This window comes from Carassius gibelio, chromosome B17 (assembly GCF_023724105.1).
Source record: "Carassius gibelio isolate Cgi1373 ecotype wild population from Czech Republic chromosome B17, carGib1.2-hapl.c, whole genome shotgun sequence".
NCBI classification, from domain to species: Eukaryota; Metazoa; Chordata; class Actinopteri; order Cypriniformes; family Cyprinidae; genus Carassius; species Carassius gibelio.
In genome coordinates, this window is record NC_068412.1 from 3,130,237 (window position 1) to 3,152,228 (window position 21,992).

The 21,992-nt window shown below is 42.2% G+C and overlaps 1 protein-coding gene across 7 annotated transcripts in view; it reads left to right on the forward strand.

Annotated features, from left to right (window-relative positions):
- The first annotated feature begins 589 nt into the window (after window positions 1-589).
- LOC127975811 (homeobox protein Meis2) overlaps window positions 590-21,992 on the forward strand; it is a 71,075-nt gene continuing 49,672 nt past the window's right edge. For 3 of the 7 annotated variants that reach the window (XM_052579799.1, XM_052579802.1, XM_052579801.1), the window contains exons 1-7: window positions 590-1,453; window positions 1,745-1,965; window positions 2,460-2,601; window positions 2,877-2,927; window positions 3,275-3,325; window positions 3,751-3,900; window positions 10,962-11,118. In XM_052579799.1, the coding sequence (XP_052435759.1) occupies window positions 1,442-1,453; window positions 1,745-1,965; window positions 2,460-2,601; window positions 2,877-2,927; window positions 3,275-3,325; window positions 3,751-3,900; window positions 10,962-11,118 (784 nt within the window). In that variant the 5' untranslated portion in view covers window positions 590-1,441. Of the gene's footprint in view, window positions 1,602-1,744; window positions 1,966-2,459; window positions 2,602-2,876; window positions 2,928-3,274; window positions 3,326-3,750; window positions 3,901-10,961; window positions 11,119-21,992 lie in introns of all 7 variants that reach the window. The other 4 variants (XM_052579804.1, XM_052579806.1, XM_052579805.1 and 1 more) reach the window with 2 other exon arrangements.

Here is a 21,992-nt window from a genome sequence, read left to right on the forward strand (position 1 = left end):
TATGAAAACCGTTTTAATTGCTTGCTTCGTTCGAGCTCGAGCCCGTTTATTGAGCTTGTTTGTGGAGACCCCGCACGAGTTCAGCTCCACTAAACCCTGAATTGTTAATTTCGACATCAAAACAAGTGAGGGTGCTCTAAATGTAGACGTTTATGTAAAAAGCGGTCGATAGGACGGTGATGTCACACGTGCGCGATGCAGGCTCTGATCATTGATGAGGAGCAGTGTTTTAAGGGTCTGTTTGTGGTATTAGGGGCCATCTGTAGCACAATCAATATCATTGCTCCTCCTCTGAAACTTCAGGCCTTCCTAATGATTGATGATCTCGAGGCTCTTTGATAATTGAGCGCGCGATGCACGGCTCACATTTCAATCTTCAAATGCTATTGGACTAAAGACAGTTTCCAAACATAAACCTCGCTTTTTGTCTTGTCGCGTGTGGAAAAGTTCACTTTATTCTTAGGGGCCTCGACTGAGTATGCATTTTTTTACCTTGTTGCACAAGAAAAAGATCAGAAAAAAGGGACGTGACACTCGATAGCGGTTGTATCAGTCCTGCATTAAGCAAAGTCGGGCTGGAATGACTTTTCTTCGCCCAATAAAGATACTAAAAGCGCAGTTTTAACGTTTGGACGCGTGCCCGACGCGCCGCGACGCCTCTTAGTTCTCAACGCATGAGAGTGGGATCCGCGGTGCGCGGAGTTGCGTGGCTCCCCCCTCGCGCACTGGACGCTCGCCTCGCGCAGGACTGGCTGTGCTCAGCGCCACTTCCGGCTTCCGTCATTTCATTCTCCCGCCGATGCGCGCAGCTCAACTCTCTGCGTTCTATAAGCGAGCGAGCGGCCGACCTGCCAACACTCACTGACACTCACTCACTCACTCACTCATCTCAGACCGCGCCGGAGACCGACGCGCTTTCCACAGACTCTCCGAGTGTCCTTTTTCTTTCCTTTTTTTTTTCTTTTTTTTTTTTTTTTTAATGTAGTAATAAAACAAGAAAGCGGACCGGAGGCATAAAGGAGAGAGGGACTTGTGGGATGAAAACGGGGCTAAAAAGATTCATCTTCTCTTGAACATCATCACCAACCATCATTCATTCATTACCTTGACAACCTTGGGCTTTGATTGACAGCTGGAGTGGCAAAAAGCCATGAGACGCGACAGTTTGGTTGCACGCAGGTTGTTGATGGGCCGGCTGTAACCTTCAGTTTGGGGCTCGACTTTTTTTCTCTTTCTTTTCTGGGGGGGGCAAAGAGGAAAAGAAGAATAATTGGAAAACTCTTCCTGATGCCTGCGCTCGTTCTCAGCCGTAGTACTGGAGAATAGGAGGAATTCGCCAAGTTTGCTCGAAAAGGGGATCTTTTGCAGCGCGTGAGTTTGTGAGCGGACTGGGAGATTCAATCTACGACACAGAGCCCGAGGTTTATTGGAGCGCAGGCTGATGGCGCAAAGGGTAGGTTTAAAATCTCCAGCACTCACCTCCACTGATACACTATCTATCACAGGCCTCTCCTTCAGTCTGACGCACTTGGCTGGGAATACTCGCCGCGCGCGCGACGCTTTGCTCGCTTCGGGAAGCGCAACTTCACAACATGTTTTTGGTAATTACGCGCAAATATACAACAAACTTTAGATCCGCGCCAGACTTTTTCTTCTCTTTGCCCTTTCGCTAAAGCCGACTTTTCTCTGCAGGCTTGCCTTTTGTTTCTGTGCTCTATGTGCTGACTCTCTGCTTCTCTTGCAGTACGATGAGTTGGCTCATTACGGCGGCATGGACGGGGTCGGTATGTACGGGGATCCTCACGCGCCTCGGCCGCTGCCGCAGGTCCATCATCTGAACCACGGACCGCCGCTCCACGCCAGCCAGCACTACGGCACACATGCCCCCCATCCCAATGTCATGCCCACCAGCATGGGCTCGGCTGTCAACGACGTGTTAAAGAGGGATAAAGATCAAATTTACGGGTGAGCTCCAAACTCATACCGGCCCCGAGAACTCCTTTAGTCAGGCTTCTCTTTCCCGTTAATAGTCTTTCTTTTCTTTTTTTTTTCTTTTTTCTTTTCCTGGAACTCTAAGTAGTTGCTATTTTTATTTTTTATTTTTTTATTATATTGGATATGCATTAATTTATGTGCTATTATTATTATTATTATTATTATTATTATTATTATTATTATTATTATTACTTATTTTTATTGGCTTTGACAAATTGGCGTTCAATCTCAGACTTAAAATAATTTCAGGATAAACGGGAGATTGCTGCTTTAATTCCTTTTGAGTTCCAAATCACTGCAGGCCAAAACAAAGTTAGGAATCCGGATTCTCGTCGAGTGTAAAATGCATTTGATTTCTAAGTCGTTTCTGAACTGTTAGGCTCTGTGGAATTTCTGCTCTGTTTCTGAGCTCGTTTAGTTCTCCAGTTGATCTGAAGGTTATCGTGCTGTTGTTGTCCCTGCAGTCATCCTCTGTTTCCTCTGCTGGCTCTGGTCTTTGAGAAGTGTGAGCTGGCCACATGCACTCCTCGCGAGCCCGGGGTCGCTGGGGGAGATGTGTGCTCCTCAGACTCCTTCAACGAGGACATCGCTGTCTTCGCCAAACAGGTCACTCACGAGCCTCACTCTAACACCTCGAGCTTCCCAGACGCATTTAAAGCATTCAAACAAAGACAAAAATAGCCGATCCTTTTTCATTTAAGACCGCTAATTATATTCCTACGAATGCTCTTGGATGTTGTAAGTAGCTGCATGAAGCCACTCTTTTCTACTTTAACCAGATTAGCGACGATTGCAATTTCAATGCTTTTTTTTTTTATTGAATTAGCGACTGCACATATCTTCATCGATTGCTATTAACTCTCATTCTGTTTTTTTTTTAGGTCCGCGCAGAAAAACCTTTATTTTCTTCGAATCCAGAATTGGATAATTTGGTAAGATTTTTACTTCTCTGAAATGTTCTATCTTTTCGAGCCTTTTTGTGTGTGTGCATTGGATCTGGAGATAGTGAAAGTAAATACTAGCGGTTCTGATGGGTGACAGGGCTGTGCCTTCAATTTCAACCCCCTTCAACACTTCACGCAGGCCAATCACTTCACCTGTAATTTTTACATATTAAAATAATCGTTTTTTATTTTTCAAACACATTACTAAATTATTTCTTATTTTATAATTTAAAAAAATCCCCACTGGAATAGGAGGTTTTTATTCAATGCAAAATATAATGTTGACATTAAATTACAAAGAAGACACAGCTAATGACGTCCGTTTCTCTTTACAGATGATACAAGCCATACAAGTATTACGGTTTCATCTTTTGGAGCTAGAAAAGGTAATCTTTCATTGATTTGTTTTGATTTAAGTTTAGAAATAATTTGGATGGATTTTCTTCTCGTCACCAGTTTTGGAATTTATTCTTATTTTGGTTAAATTTGTTAATGAATAATTCAGATTTTGCATTACTCGGTGTAATAATAATAATAATAATAATAATAATAACAATATATGTGTGTGTAATCTGCGAAAATTAGTACTCCGAATAGAATTTGATATTTAAACCATGTTATTTAATTTAATTCCACATTTTTGACATAAATATAAAAAATCTTATTTATTTCACATAATTAAATATTTTGTCGGACACATTATAGTGATGTTTGTGGATGAACTTGTTGCATGTGTCTCTAGAGAATAACAGCATCGCTATCATCTCTCTATTGTTCCTGCTTTAATTGCGGCTCTTTTCTCTGCTCAAAGGTGCACGAACTCTGCGATAATTTCTGCCATCGGTACATCAGCTGTTTGAAAGGAAAAATGCCCATAGATTTAGTGATTGATGAACGGGATGGCAGCTCAAAATCAGACCACGAGGACATCTCGGGATCTTCCACGAACTTAGCCGATCATGTAAGTAACAGCTGGTTCATAGTTTCTGCGCTGGGTGTTATCTGCAGCAGTCATGCCATACATCAGTGACGTGGACGATCCACATGACGGATCAAATATGAGACGAGGTCTTCTTAATTCTGGTTAAATGAACGCTTGGCTGAAAGTTTGATGCGATTTTTCTGAACTTGTGGCTTGTGGGCTGTTATTTTGTGATGTATCCTGTGATGTTGCAATCGCGCATTGCACAAGATTGTTTTTAAACGAATGAATAATTGCGACGGATAGGATATGTGTTGATGTTATAACATGTTTATACACTATGCCTCGGTGTTGTGCGAGCATGCACACTATTCTGTTTACAGAGTCAGGTTTATAATGTGCTTCTCTATAGTTTGATGATGATGGTGTTGATTATTGATTTTGGTGGTGGTCTGAGTCCGGTTCACAGGCCGATGCTCCATTAGTGAATTCAGCGACGACTCTGCTCTTAAATGACAGCGGCTGGGTTTAAACGTGTTGATGTCGGTGTCGTAAATGAAATGTTGGGGGAAAGAAAGTTTTCGTGGGCTGAGGTCCGTCTGAACATTACAGTGAAGAGACTGACCCGGCTCAGGTCTCTGTAAACCCAGCTCAGTGTAACGCGTGTCTGTACGTGTAGGGATAAGACACGCGTGTTCTCTGCCGCTCGAGCTGTGTGGATCCTGCACATGGAGTGGAGACTGCACATCTGGACACTGACATCTCTTGAGATACGATGAGTGCACACTGCGAGCCTCTATAGCTGAAGGATCATTTGTATTTTATTTGTTTGCTGTGTGTATAAATATCTAAATATGTCTGAGCATCACTGAGTACAGTAGAGACACGTTCTGCTTTTTTCATCACTACACAATATCTAGATGCCGAAATGAAGTGATTTTTTTTTTCACATTATATTTCTTATGTACTAAAATAACATAAATTCATCATAGCCATAAGTAGTTTATATTTTCCACAGTTTTCAGCATTTTCTCTCAAACAGTTGAGACACTCATTCTTAATGCTTTAAAGCTGGCTAACCATTTATTGCAAATGTAATAAATTAATGCATTTTTTTTTAATTCAGATTTATTTATTTGCTTTATTAAATTCAGATGCAGTTAAACAGAACATGAACAAAATATTTAACACTAGAAAAGATATGGCAAACAGTAAAAATGTAAATATAACTGTAAAAATAACAATGACAGACATAGAATACAACAAAAACTGAAACACAAAAATAAAGTGCACTCAATTACTACACACACACACACACACACACACACACACATCCTCTCTATGCAGTGTATTTTCTGGTTGAACTGTTACTGCATGCAGAGGATATAAAGGGTGTCTCACTATGTTATCCTTTTAACATTCACGTGGGAAAATATATCCATTAATAATAGTCAGCTAAAATATCACAAATATCTTTTTTTAACATAATTTGTGTAGCATGTGTGTAAATGTGACTGTTAACCTATTATTATAAGACTGTAGAGCTCACCATGATGTGACACAAAGAGACCTGTCTGAGAACAGTGCTGCTCCAGATCATACACAGACCTTGCATGGCACAATATCATCAAATATATCTGTTTTAGAGCAAGAGTAACGTTTGCAGTGATTTATGTGAAGTTTAACAGACATGGAAGGATAGTAATCGAATTATTGTGGAAGGGACATGGTGAAATTAAAGAGAACACATACACGTGTGTGTGGAGCAAAAATCATGCCTTGGGGTTCTTGTTTACGCAAATTATTTAAAGTGTTTCAACTAAACACACGTCTCAATGTGCAGCAGAGTGCTTTGTGTGAGTGTGAGTGTGAGTGTGTGTGTGTGTGTGTGTGTGTGTGTTTGTGTGTGTGTGTGTGTGTGTGTGTGTCTGTGTGTGTGTGTGTGTGTGTGTGTGTGTGTGTCTGTGTGTTTGTGTGTGTGTGTGTGTGTGTGTGTTTGTGTGTGTGTGTGTGTGTGTGTGTGTGTGTGTCTGTGTGTGTGTGTTTGTCTGTGTGTTTGTGTGTGTGTGTGTGTGTTTGTATGAGTGTGTGTGTGTGTGTGAGTGTTTGTATGAGTGTGAGCGTGAGTGTGTGTGTGTGTGTGTGTGTGTATGAGTGTGAGTGTGTGTGTGTGTGTGTGTGTGTGAGTGTGTGTGTGTGTGTGTGTGTGAGAGTGTGTGTTGAGGTGTGCATGTGTGGCTGTGTTTCTTAATGAGAATAAATGATTGCTCCACATACAGAGAAAGGCCCAGCTTCATGATGTTCAGCTCAGCACTAAACACAACGCAGACGACCGCTGCGATTAAATTACACTTCTAAATTACCAGCTGTAGGGTTTTTCATTCGTGGATCTTGCTATTCTACTCTTTTTGTGTGTTTGAGGACAGCAGTTTGATAGTTGGATATACAGATTTATTTAGGTTGTACCTATCTCATCCGTTTTTTGCTGCTTTGATATGCATTTTTAATATATTTTGCCTGGGGCAACATCATTTGGTGAAAGTTGCTTTGCTGGGGATGAAGGACATGGCTTGCTCTCTCTCTCTCTCTCTCTCTCTCTCTCTCTCTCTCTCTCTCTCTCTCTCTCTGTCTCTCTCTCTCTCTCTCTCTCTGTCTCTCTCTCTCTCTCTCTCTCTACCTGCTGTAAGCTGTGAATAGAGGCACTTTTATTAACTCTTGACTGCTGTATTGTCTTTGAGTGTGGTTTATAGTGCTGTCAGAGTATACAAGGCCTTTGTCAGGATGCCATTATATTTTTGATGTGCCTCTTGTTACTGTCCAGCCTCTTAAAAACATTCATCCTGCAGTTATTCAAAAATAAGATAAGAAATTAAATGAAAGTATCCATGTCATTCAACACAGCTGTAAGATAAATATTTGCACAATTCATATATATATATATATAATTTTTTTTATAATTGATGTGACACTTGCCTTCTCTGTTGGCTTTGTCTAGTTAATAATCTGTTAATAACCAGTTAATAATATAGATACTAATTTCAGTTTGATTTGAAATGTGTTTGTGTAAATTCAGTTAGGAATTAAAAAATAAAAATCAAGTGCAGCTTATAATATGTTGACAGTGTTTTTGACGTGTTCCTCTGGCCCCACATTTCTCCTGATTGTTTGTGGCTGTCAGTAGTCTTTATGTTGATAATATACACATAGAGAAAGATGTAAGACACTGAAGTCATTTTTTAACAATACATATCTTCTGTGAGTCTCTCAAATATATTATGGCCAGTCGCGTGTATTAAGTTTAGAGACCAGTGTTCTTTTTAAAAGTGTTTATTTGTTTATTTATTTTGTAAGGTGGTGGTTGACAGGTCAAAGTTCATTCCTGCAGATCAGTGATGGCTCAGTGTGATCAGGGTTCGACTGCTCTCGTCTGGACACACACTCACTTGTTGCTTAGTGCTTCAGACACAAGTGTGTGTTCAGGGTTTATTCTCTTCACAATGATTTAGATTGGTTTTCCACTTTAACAAATATTTTGGATTTCAGAACAGAAACTTATTACATGCAGAACGTTTAAATTGGCAACCTGCAATTGTTAACTATTTCAACCCATACAAATGTATTTTGTTGGTGTAAATATGTATATTTTGGTGGATTTGGAGATTTTAAATAATATTTTAATTTAGATGAGAGCATTTATATTGTATTTTTTGAGAGTGGTGAGGTGTGTTCAGTGTGAAACAGAAGAGCATTAAACACATTCAGTCACGTCTCTTAAAATGCTGGGCTGTCAATTACTGGAGCTCAGCGAAGGCTCGTTCTCACTCTTGTCAGATAATTGGCAGTTTCGCTCTGAATAGTCATTCTGAGATGCTCCAGACTGTCCTTTAACATGTTTTGGGAGCGCTGGTGTAATTACATGTTAAATTCAGCAGAGCTGTGTGTGTATCTGACGCGCAGGAGACACGGAGAAAGGTCAGGGGCTGAAGATGCGCTCGCTTGTGTTTCGCTGGGGGTTTTCTGTGAGTGTGTGTTATCTAGTGTAGACTGCAGGGCAGGTGTGGGTCAGTGCTGGATCGTCCGCTCTCCGTCACACCATTGTCTCCAGCTTTATATGAATCAGATCTTGTGTTATGAGCGTTGAGTCTGTGACCCCGTGTGTCACGGTGACCCTCTATCTTATTCTGTATCTGCTCTATTGTGCCGGGGCTGTGTTTGCGGCTCTTTAACACAATTAGAGGCGAGCACGCAGCGCTGCGTTTGACTCCTCATTATCCGCAGCGATGGGGAATATCTCTTTCCTGGGTGGGGTGGAGGCTCTCTCAGCCGTTTGGGTCACACGATGTCTCTCACTCGCTTTCTTTACAGCTTGTTTGAACTTTAATGGACTCTTGGGAGCCCTGACAACTGTTTTGTTGTGAGAGAGAGAGAGAGAGAGAGAGAGAGAGAGAGGGCGGCTGCATTATTCATAAGTGGGAAAAGGCTGTTGCTTTTTTGCTGCCGAGTGGCGTGAGGAAACTGGATATCAGCTGCAGAACTCTGGGAAACGTGTGAGCGTCAGCACTTCTGGACCTGCGGCTGTGTTCGAGTGTGTGTTTGTAGGCCTGTCTCGCAGCGGTGGCCGTCTCAGATACAGGAAACAACCCACTCATTTGGAGCTGTATCACACAGACGGCCGTTTTTCCTTCCACTCTTCTCTAAAGACGTGCTGGGAATGGGACTGAGCCTACGTCATTTCACTGCGGTCATACCAAACATTTACTTGAACAGCTGATATTCATCTCTGATAACTATGGCCCAATCCACACACAGTTTGGGAAATGTTATTATAAATGGCATATATCATATACCCTCCGTGATAGTTTGATGTAATATGAAAACATACTTCTGATGAATTCCAGCAGCTCAAGTGTGTTTCAACCAGATCCTGATCATCTGAGTCTGATCTGAACCTTTGAGCAGCAGTGCTGCTTAAAACCGAGGACAATAACTATAACTAGTATGATAATTATGCTAACGAACAATATCTTTCAGTTTATTGTAAGTGGCACTGCAGTTTTGTTGTCTGCTGCTTTAAATGCTCAGTCTTTTTAAATTCAGACGGATTCTGATTGGCTGTTGTTGTTTTATTAACTAAGGAATCAACAGCTTTCTGATTGTGTTTCTTATGATAATCGTTGACTTTATAGTTATGGTGTGCACCTTCCTGTTCTCATGGAATTGGAAGGATAACTAAAGTGTTAAAGTGATGGTGTGGACAGGATAGTGTAGGACTAGATTGAGAGTAACCATTATCACTTGTTTCATATGCACAGACTGGACTAGCATAATACTAAATCACTTATAATCATATCATTGATTATAATTATGGTTTATATTAAATCAAATAACTGTTATGTCTGTGGTGGAGCTTTATGAGTATTATTTTGTTTGTAGACTATGTGGATTGACTCTGTTCTCCTGTAGTGAACTAACAGCGGACACACACTACTGTGGCTCATAAGAACATTAAAATCTGTGTGTGTGTGTGTGTGTGTGTGTGTGTGTGTGTGTGTGTGTGTGTGTGTGTGTATTACTCGATTGCTCTCAGATTAAGACTTGTGAAATGAGCTCACAGCAAATGTGTTCACCTCTGTGATTTTAAAAGTGTTCCTGTGGCTCAATTGGAAGAGCATTGTGTTATCAAGCGCAAGCTTGGGGGTTCAATTCCCCGGGAACACATGATAGCTAAAAAAGTATAGCCTGTGAATGCACTGTAAGTCACTTTGGATAAAAGTGTCTACTAAATGCATAAATTTAGCCTAAAATTAAATGAAAATTAATTTAAATAATATTTGTAATATATTTTTTATAATATTCTTCTTAATTATTAAAAAATATATTTTTTTAATTTAATATAAATTTTTAATAATAATATTTAGACTTCAGTAAAACTAGCTAATTTAATTGTTGCCATTTTTAGGTTCGAGGAGGGAGGAGGGATTGTAAAGTCTTTTCTCACTAGAGTGGCAAAGGAAATTCCTCTTCTTGCTCGTCTATGTGTAACACAGATAAAGCTCTTCCTGTACAGTACAAATCCTGTTTCCCCGCGGCCCGATCAGACCCTGAGAAACCTCAGGAAGGGTGAGGAAGAGATGCCCTCTTACACATGACACACAGCCCTCACGGACCGGCCCACCGCTCTGTGTGTGTGTGTGTGTGTGTGTGTGTGTGTGTGTCAGATTAGATAGTGTGTCTGCTGTTTGTGACAGTGGAAATGATGAATTGTTGCTCAAAACACAGACATTTAAGTTGAGTGTTAGAATTCAGCAAGGTTTTTGTCATTCTAAATTTATGTAACTTTCTTTCTTCTGAGGAACACAACAGAACTTGTTATACAGAATGTCCAAGTTGATCTTTTCCATATAATGAAAGTCAATGAGGGAGGATCATAGCCGTCGTCTATATGACTTCTGCACTATATTTAACATCCTCTAATGCCATTGTTTTTGTTGCATTAAGGATGCTGAGGTTGGCATGACACTGTTGGATTGCTTGTATTGTGATGTTTATATCATTGCAAAATGTTTCATTTATTATCACACAGCTCTATATATATATATATGGTATAACAACAAATTTAAATGGCATGGTTGATAATATTGTTGCAAAATGTAACTAGCCTATATGTGTCCTCGGAGCACAAAAGCAGTCATAAGTAGCACAGATATATTTGTAGCATTAGCCAACAAGGCATTATATATATTGCACCCTCAGATTCCAGATTTTCAAATAGTTGTATCTCAGACAAATATGGTCCTCCTAACAAACCATACATCAACGGAAAGATGATTTATTCAGCTTTATTCATTATGTATAAATCTCAATTTTTTAAAAAAACTGAACCTTATGATTGGTTTTGTGCTCCAGGATCACAAATTACCATCCAGTTCTTCTAAATGTGACAACAAAGCATGAAGATATTATAAATATTAACTGATGTGTGTTACAAATAACATTTACTTGGTGTTTAGATGTGCAGTCTTAAGAATGGTGAAGAGTTTGTTGGTCTGAGTTTACTGTCCAGCTCATTCATGAGTCCTCTCTTTCTCTTTGTGCTGTGGATGGGGAAAATGGACGGATGGTTCCGCTCTGACCGTCTCCAGAACCCAGCGTCCTGGAGAGATCACGATGATGCCACATCCACACACTCGGCCGGCACGCCAGGACCTTCCAGCGGAGGACACGCGTCACAGAGCGGAGACAACAGCAGCGAGCAAGGTGGGTCCTGTAACGTTCCTGTGCTTTCATCATGCTACTGAACCATATCTGACATGATTTAAACACTGTTTACTGTACATGCAGCCCTGACAGTGTGTGTGTGTGTGTGTGTAACCTCAATCTACTCTTAATCTTCTCTTAAATTAAGTCAAGTTACCATTGTTTATATAGTGTTTTATTTTTTTACAATACAGATTGTGTCAAAGCAGCTTTACAATATTAAATAGGGAAATAGTGTGTCAAGACAGTGTGCCAATGTCCTCTAGAGACCAAGAGTTTAATTCTAGACTGCAACAAAAGCAGCTTGAGCAGAGGACTCATCTGGTTCCTGTGAGTTCTTAGAGTTAGAGGGATTATGAAAACTATAGTTATCACTGTAGATATCATTCTTGGTGCGAACAGACCCTTCAGGGTTAGGCACTAAAAATATCATTAGATCAGTATGAAAACTGTGTAGCCTACTTATGATATAGCAATATATAATATATAATATAAATATAATCTAGTGTGTGATCCATTGTGCATCTGTGTGTGATGGAGCAGAGTAGTGTTATTGATCACACTGAAGTCATAAGTACCAGTGAACTGTTGTCCTCGCTGCAGATATTGACTCTCTCTCACACTGGATCCAGTAACAGCTGGTCGATATGGGCTAACACACTTACGGTACGGCACGCAGAACTGCCTCGAAGTGATCCAGTCAAGCCCCGACCCAAACAAAACCAAACAGATAGTAAGACCGGACAGAGAGAGAAACCGGACAGAGAAATACTGGACAGAAATAAATAGAACAGAGAAAGAAAGGACAGAGGGAGAGAGACAGGACATGGAAAGACAGGAAAGAGAGAGACTGGAGAGAGATTGATAGAACAGAGAAAAACAGGACAGAGAGAGACAGAACATGAAGAGACAGGACAGAGATTGATAGAATAGAGAAATACAGGACAGAGAGAGACAGGAGAGAGAGAGAGACAGTACAGAGAAACACAGGAAAGAGAGAGAGAGAGACTGGACAGAGAGAGACAGGACATGGAGAGGCAGGACAGAGAAAAACAGGACAGAGAGAGACAGAACATAAAGAGACAGAACAGAGATTGATAGAACAGAGAAAAACAGGACAGAGAGAGATAGAGAAAGAGAGAGAGACAGTACAGAGAAAGACAGGACAGAGAGAGAGAGACTGGACAGAGATTGATAGAGCAGAGAGAGACTGGACAGAGAGAGACAGGACATGGAGAGACAGGACAGAGAAGGACAGGACAGAGAGAGACAGGACATGGAGAGACAGGACAGAGAAGGACAGGACAGAGAGAGACAGGACATGGAGAGACAGGACAGAGAAGGACAGGACAGAGAGAGACAGGACATGGAGAGACAGGACAGAGCAGGACAGGACAGATAGAGACAGGACAGAGAAGGACAGGACAGAGAGAGACAGGACATGGAGAGACAGGACAGAGAAGGACAGGACAGAGAGAGACAGGACATGGAGAGACAGGACAGAGAAGGACAGGACAGAGAGAGACAGGACATGGAGAGACAGGACAGAGAAGGACAGGACAGAGAGAGACAGGACATGGAGAGACAGGACAGAGAAGGACAGGACAGATAGAGACAGGACATGGAGAGACAGGACAGAGAAGGACAGGACAGAGAGAGACAGGACATGGAGAGACAGGACAGAGAAGGACAGGACAGAGAGAGACAGGACAGAGAAGGACAGGACAGAGAGAGACAGGACATGGAGAGACAGGACAGAGAAGGACAGGACAGAGAGAGACAGGACATGGAGAGACAGGACAGAGAAGGACAGGACAGAGAGAGACAGGACATGGAGAGACAGGACAGATAGAGACAAGACATGGAGAGACAGGACAGAGAAGGACAGGACAGAGAGAGACAGGACATGGAGAGACAGGACAGAGAAGGACAGGACAGAGAGAGACAGGACATGGAGAGACAGGACAGAGAAGGACAGGACAGAGAGAGACAGGACAGAGAAGGACAGGACAGAGAGAGACAGGACATGGAGAGACAGGACAGAGAAGGACAGGACAGAGAGAGACAGGACATGGAGAGACAGGACAGAGAAGGACAGGACAGAGAGAGACAGGACATGGAGAGACAGGACAGAGAAGGACAGGACAGAGAGAGACAGGACATGGAGAGACAGGACAGAGAAGGACAGGACAGAGAGAGACAGGACAGAGAAGGACAGGACAGAGAGAGACAGGACATGGAGAGACAGGACAGAGAAGGACAGGACATGGAGAGACAGGACAGAGAAGGACAGGACATGGAGAGACAGGACAGAGAAAGACAGGACATGGAAAGACAGGACAGAGAAGGACAGGACAGAGAGTGAGACTGGACAGATATTGATAGAGCAGAGAAAGACAGGACAGAGAGTGAGTCAGTAGATAGAACAAAGAGAGGTTTACGGAACTCTGAAGAAAATTTGTACTAGCCACTCAGAATGTTATGTGTAAACCAGGTGAACTCTAAACTCACTCACTTAATCTTTTGATTTATTTTAATGGATATTATTGTTTTATCTATTTTTTCATTGTTATTTTTTTATTATATAAATGAATAAATATATATGGAGATTCCCAAAGCAACATGTATCTCTTTTTTTAAGTGGAAGTACTAAAGTGATTAAAATAAACAGACTAAAAACTAAAACTTTATGATATTTTAAAAAGCAAAAAAAAAAAAAAAAAAAAAAACTGTGCACTCAGTATACAGTACACACAACATCATTATTTTCTGTAAAGCAGCTTTGAAGACTTGTGTATTGTGAAATACATTTGACTTGACTTAACATCAGTCATTACAGAGGGATCCATCCATCTCAGTCTGTGTGCAATCACTGCTAACTGATGACAGCAGCGTGCCTGTTCAGTGTTAATGAGTTAATGAAGCCATCAGACCATCATACATCTTCACACACACGAGTGTGCTCAGTGTCATCTGGTCATACACCCTCTTTCAGTTCAGCATCAGTTCACTGTGCTCTAAGCGGCTGAGAGATTTCATTTCACTGGCTATGATGAGCAGGAATCTTCTGCCCTTTTCCAGAGCAGTTTTTTAGGAAAGTGAAATATTAGTTGTGCCCCTCAGGCACTGAGACCTTCCACACACACACATGTGAGATTTGGGGTTTTGTGTGTCAAGTTTTTGTGGCAGGTCTGACCTCAAGACTTTTTTTTCTCTTCAGACATTGTTCTTTTCTATAACGTTAACATTTATACCATAGAAAGAAAGACAAACTAAAAAAGAAGTAAAAGGTCAGACACAGACAGAATGTTTTTTTTTTTTTTTTTTGGCTAGATCTCTAGATCAGCTCTTACTAAAGTCAATACTGATCCACAAACAGTCTTGCTTTACAGACAGACTGATGGAAAGCAGAGATATGTCATGGGTTGATTTTAGCCAGATCTGTGTAACTATCAATTCTTTGCAATAGAACAAAATTATCTTGAATAGTTTCTGTGCTTTAAAAGACCAAAAAAGTTATCCATGTCATGTTAGAAAACATAAAAAACAATCACATCTTTTCTGTTTAGCATGCTTGTTCATGAGAAGCATTCAGTTTGTGAAACCTTGATGTTTTGGACCTCCAGACCCCTGGTCCCTGCAGTACAGTCACATCTGTATCATCTGTACTGCAGTACATTGTGACTGCAGATGGATGTGGTCATGATTAAACACCGCTGGTAACTGTTGCAGACAAATATCAAGCACAGTAAACCTCACAGACAGAACATAAATTAGATTAGTGAAAGCAAGGGAATACCTTACATTCCTGCTCAATTCTAGGGGCTTTATTTGCACTGTGCTGGCCCTTTAAACAACGCCGCTGCTTCACTGAGTGTTTTTTTGAGCTCTTGTTTTAGCACGCTGTGCCCGAGGGGGTCAGCCAAGAAGTCACCCTTAAGAGGTGATAATCCCATCACACTAGTCTCCAGCGCTGTTTTCCCCTGGATGGCATGAGCGGTTCTGTTCTCATGAGAGTCTGACCCGTATTTCTGTGCAGGCGAGGGGTTACTGAGGCCAGCGCTGTCTAAAGCAGTGCTTCTCAACCAGTGAGTTGTGACCCAAAAATGTGTCTCAGGTCTGTTCTGATGGATCTCAGACAGTAGGAATAACACAATTCTAGACAAACATAGTATACTATAAATAATCATGAATTCTGTAGTTAGAATACAAAACAAATACTTCTAGGTTACAGTTTATTTTAGTTTACTTTACATACTGAGTAATATTAATTAACTTCATGTACTTACTATATGGTTAGGGTTAGCATTAGGGTTTGGCTTAAGGTGACTGGTAATTGTAATAATGCATTATTATTATTATTATTAGATTGTGTGACACCCTAATCCTGAGAAAAACCATCAAGAAAACTACACAAGGTCAAACAAAATACAATCCAGACAATAAATACAGATTAAATCTAAAAGCAAATGTTAAGTTAATATTTACTATAGTTATAACATGTTAATTTATATTATTAGTTTCCTGCATTTGGTATAAATGCCAATGCATGATCGTAAGAATGTTTTTGTTTACATCTGTATGTTGGCTCTCATTGTTGAGAAGCACTCCTGTGCACAGCTCCACTGCCAGATCCACCTGCTCAGTTTGCCTGTTGAAGGTTTACTTATTTGGGAATTAACCTCTTCTCCTCCATTATATTGTTTTTGTCCAACGGGCCTTATACCCCTCCGCTCCCTAATCCCACTCACCTCCTCCCTCCAAACACAGAGAATGCTTGGGAAGGGCTTTCGCTCTGCGGTGTGGTCTCTGAAGCACATTACAGCACCGATGCCCTACAGGTATCTCTCGAAGGAGTGGGTGGATGAGAAAGAGATGCTGCCTTCCTGAGCACCGCTAACGTATTTATGCAAATCTTTTTGGGCATTATTGCAGATAAGCTCATTTTATAGTCTGATTTCTGCTCCCTCGTGTGCTATAATGAGTCGTTGAGCAAGGGGGAGCATGTTGGGGAAGAATGCCAGTCCGTCCGTCCGTCCATCCGCATGTAGAGCACACCTGATGTTCCGTTTGAGGAGACAGGAATGGAGGGGTTTGATGCTGGTTAGTGCTATTAGCTTTCATTATTGGAGGCAGCCGACTAATAATTTCTAATTACCCTAAGGAGGTATTAGGAGTGTTAGTCAGCAAGGATAATTTCTTATTTGCACGCCTCGAGCGGTGAGCTCTCTAGAAGAACAGAGGCTAATGTGCAACAAAACAAATCAACGTGCCACGCAGGGCTGCGGGCTTCAGGGAGGAGGCCGAGATAACGCTCATTATGCATCATGATAATTCATTTAGAATGTTATCAATTTCAGAATAGAGGCCTGTACATGCACACACAAACACACATAAACCATTAAAAAAGGATGAGGAAATGAGGCTGCTGTTCAAACACTACCTCCTAGTCTGTTCAGGTAGCTCCAATTACAAGCTTCCCATGTTTAAAGGCTGTTGAATGCTAAATGCTCCCTTTCCTCTGATCTTGAAATGTATTTAATAGAGAACCATGAAATAAAATGTAAGGCAGGATTTTATTCTTCCTCAACTGAGTGGGAGTTTCAAATCAGAGTTTGGGTGCAGTTGTGGTCTAATGGAAAGAGTGTGGGACTTGTAACCCAAAGTTCGGGGGTTCGAGTCTCAGGTCTGGCAGGAATTGTAGGTGGGGGAGTGAATAACCTGCACTTTCTCCACCTACAATACTGCAACTTAGGTGAGACCCTTGACCAAGGCCCCCCTACCCCCAACTGCTCCCGGGTGCCTCAGCACTGGCTCTGGGTGTGTGTTGACTGCTGTGGGTGTGCGCACTTGGATGGGTTAAATGCAGAGCACAAATTCAAAGTTCGGGTCACCATACTTGGCCGCATGTCACTTCAATTTTACTTTCACTTTCAAATTGTGGAGGACTCTGGTTGTGAAACTTAACTGACCTGGGTGATTGTTTGGTGTTTTTTCTTTGTGAACTGGTGAATCATTCACAATCATTCCAGAACCATGAATTAATAAACTAGAGTTAATTTGATTTTCTCACTCCAAAGATGCTTGATATTTGTCCCATTGACTTTTGGTTCCATTTGGTTTTAATTGCAGCAGCACAGCAATACTCATCTTTCTCAGTCATTCTGAAGTCATTCTGTCCACTGTTTCCCTATTTTTCCTCTTGAAAGCATCTTTCCTCATCCCCTCAGAACTAGAATGACTTAATATCTTGAAACAATTGTAGGAAGTTTAAGGAGAGACCATTTAGATGTCTGAAATGTAATACCAAACAATGGCATCTTGCGATAGCAACCAATTTTCCACATTCGACATCCTCCAGTGGAAAAGCTTTACTAGTCATAAGGGAAAACACAAGTGTAGACAAAGCAGAAAACCAAACAAGACAAAACAAAACATGTTGTGTTTAGCGGTGTTGCGGGGTCAGGCCTTCATTGTGTGTTTCTTGCTGGGCCGCGGTCCTCAGACAACCAACTGTCTGCGGGAGACATCTGCGATTCCGACCTGCCGACCCTCAGAAGCGCTCTGAAGTGAGGGAATGCTGCCTTTAGCCCTCACACGGCCCGCAGGACAAACTCCAGCGCTATTAAGAAACAGAGAGAGAGACAGAACAAGAGGGAGACAGGCAGAGCCGGCCGAAGCGCGTCAGAATGGTTTTGTTTCTTCCTCAAAGGCTTGCGGTTTGCGTTCCTCAGATACCCATGAGATAATTTTCCTTCTTTATGAGTAAAGAGTAGCTTGGTGGTGGAGAGGTTACTCTGGCCTGATGAGGAGCCGCTGTTCACAGAACCAGCTGTTGGGTGGGCCGGCATCCAAGTGGATCGTTGTGCGGTAAATGAGTCACGTTCCCCGCAGTTCCAGAGGCGGCGGCTGTGGCTAGAGCAACCTTTGTCTTGTCTCAGTTCGTCTTGAGCTCCATCGGGCCGCTTGCGTCTCGCTGGGGTCGCCGGGTCAGAACGCGGTCCGCTTCCACCGAATTCGCCTCTTTCCTCGATGCGTGCAACACGTGTATTATACTGAAGAGAAGCTGTTGTTTCTCTCTCTTTCTCGCCCCCTTTGATTTTCCTGATGGTTGAAGTCATTGCCTCTGCTCGGGAGCTTTAGGGGAATGGCTGCATCTGCTGTTGAGATTTTACAGGAAGAGAAAATTGAAAAATCAATAAGAAGCCAAAAAAGAGTGAGACAGAAAAAAATACACAGAGGGCAAAAAGAAAAGCAGATAACAGCTTTGAAGAAGCAGACAGACATACAGCTGCTGGTAGATTTGAGATGTGTTTTTGGACTAATTCAGATGTGCAATTAATTCATTTAAACGCCCTATGCCAAATGCGTGTACCACGCCATGTCAGGCAACCGTTTTAAATCTCTGTTTTAAAAGGAATAATGGAGGACTCCAGCGATGAATGTTAGAAACTCCACGGGCACTGAAGTTGCTATAATCTTGAACCAGCTGCTGGGAAACATTGGTTAAGAATGACAATCCTACTTCAAATGCAGCGTGGTTGAGCCTCTACAATGAGTATAAGTAAGGTGAACTCAGCTCAGCTGGTACACTTTTTTGGGCATTAAAATGAAATGAAATGCACCATGCCCGCATGCAATGAGTTTCTGAGTTTACCTAAAACACAAGAGACAGTCGATAGAAAATGCATCACCAACTGATTAACACAAGTCTCTCTCTCTCTCTCTCTCTCTCTCTCTCTCTCTCCATTAATGCAGTCATGCTCATTATTTTTACATTCGTGGAAGAGTGCTTGAACACTGGCATTGACTGTGGGAAGGACAGAGGACCGCGGTTATTGACTTGTAAAGGAGTCGGTAGAAGTGTCTGGATAAGACGCGAGCTTCTCCTGCTCTTGTAAAGCGGTCTCTGATTTCTCTGCTAGTTGGGTCCCCAGAGGGGCCGCTGGGCTGATGGGAGCTCACAGCTGCTGCAGAGAAGAACGCACACGTGAACTCTGGAGGTGTTCCCAACGGTGAACAGCATATCTGAACTACAGGATGATACATGATACATTTGCTCACTTAGTCTGGATAGATAATAATATGACAAACATCATGCAGAATTTTTAAAATCACACTTACATACAGTTTTAGAGTCGTACCAAGGGCAATAGATTTCAATACCCAGCCCTAGACAGCAGAAGAACGTAGCAGCATTGGACAGCTGTGGCCAACAGAACACTGACTAATTTATGAGAGCAAACTGCACATGTGTGTGCAAGAGAGAATCAGAGGAAGTTCTCATTGACTCTGCGATGAGGTAGCTGAGGCCCATGGCGGGGGGGTTGGGGGTTGGGGTGGGGCTCTTCACAGTTTGAACTTCATCAGGGGCTGCGCTTAATCAATACGCTATCGGAAAAAGAATTAATTACCAAAGCAGAATAAAACAGCTGCATTTTAAACAGAGGCTTCATCAATGCTTTAATCTCATGCTTTCAGCTCAGGTGCCCTGAGGAATCGCTCTGACCGCGTGTAATGAGGAACTCAGGGACTTTACGCCCCACACAACCCTTTCTCACTCTCACACACACATCTGCCTTTCTAAACTGTATCTCCATCTGTGTAGAACCCATCCGCTGCATTCCCTTCCCACCAAATTCCAGTCATCCCAGGGATGAAGAAGGGTATTAATGTGGAAATCTCCGCTGTAGGGCCGCTGGAGAGAGGCACACATTCCTAAAGTGAAAGGGACTGAACTGTCGCCCGTCCGTGGCCCGCCCCATCACCGATACCCCCACCTTAAACTTGAGCTCTCCTGCAAACTGCTTTCAAGTAGGGTTGAGTAGGGGTTATGGGTGATGAATTGGGTTTTTAGTGAGCTCATTAGGAAGCCAAACAGAGTCGAGACGCAGCGGAACGGAGTGGGGCCGCGGTGCAGCAATCAGTTCTGCTTGCTTTGTTCCGTGCCTCCAGGACATTTGTAAGCGAAAGTTCAGGGCAGACTGCTGATGAGAGAGGCCTGCCGAGTGGAGCCCGCGATCTGATGGTTGACTTGTTGGTGTAGAAGCTTTAATTCTGCAACCTCTTCATGTCTCTTGGCCTAACAGTCCTCGAAAGCCATCACTGATGCCAAGCTCTGTGTAATAAATCCAAGGTGTCTGTCGGGTCTGTGTTAGTCTGAAGTGCAATTGAGGGTGAAAAATCTCCATAAATGCAGGTTTGGAGTGGTGATGTGTAGAATCAGACCCTCAACAATCTTAGTGGTTCAGGGCAGGACTTTGATGAGTGAGTGAAGTCGAGCGCAGCTTTGTTTCAGTCTCCCTCTGCTCGTGTGGTTTATAATGTTACGCTCACATGCCGTAGAAATCCTGTTTTGGTGAAAATTGATGTAATTTGCTGTAGTAATTATCTTGGTAATTAACTCTCTAATGACTGCAGTGTGAAAGTGCTGTGGCTCCTCGAGTGACTCTCTTGTGCGCAGTCATTGTTTGCTTTCCGTTGTAATTCAAGTGTGCACTGATACTGACTGGAGAGAGAAAAAGAGAATGTACTTGGATGCACCTCAGTAACCTCTGGGGCCAATTATTGTAATTTGATTTGGATTACATGCTGCAGGAAGAGTGTAGGGTGTGTGTTGGGTTTGTGGGGCGTGTAGCATGTGTTCGGGGTGTGTTTAGGGGCAGCTGGAGTGTGCTTGGGCTGTGGTGGGTGTGTGAATTTCAGTTCTTCCACAAGACTGGAAGGTGGACAGTCAAATGCAACTCACATTCACCAGTGTCAGTTCTGCTCGCAGCGACAGTCAGGTCAATTATATAGTGCTTTAAACAATGCAGATTGTGTCAAACGTGATACAAAACAACCAGTGTTCCAGTTAAAGTCAGTTTGTCATTGATTCAGTGATGTCATCTTCCAGTTCAGTTCAGTTCAGTTCAAATAGTAATCTGTGCAATCCAGTCAACAGTATTAAAGCATAGCATAATGCACTGGATAGTTGATGTAGTTTTTCTAGCACCCCGTAGAACCAGGCCTGGTTCCCAAGGATCAATGCACATTTTGCACATCTCCTTTCAGTCACACACCCATTTCAGCTCTTGGAGTCACTATTAATGAGTTGATGAATTGAATCCAGGTGTGACTGATTATGGAGACATGCAAAATGTGCCATGTTGGTGGTTCTCCAGGAACATGTTTGGGAACTGTGCTTCTGCCCTGCATCCGTGCCTGTTTTTGCATTAGTGTTGAATTAGTTGTCCTTACAGCATAGGTTCATGCGTAGCTTCCTTAAACCGTCTCTCGGGATGTTGTTTGCCTGTGATTGTCTTTCACGCGAGCCAGAAGCTCAGAGATGCAGGAAACAGCCGCAGCACTTAATGTCTCATAAACTCATCAGAGTGATTAGCAGACTAATGAAGAGACGAGATGAGGGGGAATGCAGCGCTACGATCAGATGCAGTCCCTCCAAGGCCCTGTTTATGATGTAATGAGATAATTGCCATTACAGGTAGCAGGTTAATTACACGTGTAATTACTCAACCGCTTCAGACTGGCTTTTCTGAAACACTGTTGGCATATGATTATCATCTTCAACCTTTGAAAGCTGATGCTCCTTTTACTTTCTCCTGTTACTCACAAGGTTTGATAAAGGATTAAAAAAAAAAAATTCCCATGATGCCTCAGTGCTGCCCCATTTTCATTAGTTTGGAATGGGGTTTGGAGATTCAGAAATCCGCAGCATTCCTGGGATGACACTGACGTGACTGTGTGTGTGTGTGTGTGTATGTTATTAAGTTGCTTCCTCATAGATATGTCTAATTAAAGCATTTTATTCCACTTGATTTACAACCAAAAGAGAAGCTTTAGTGCTTCAATGCCAACTACTGCACATTACATCT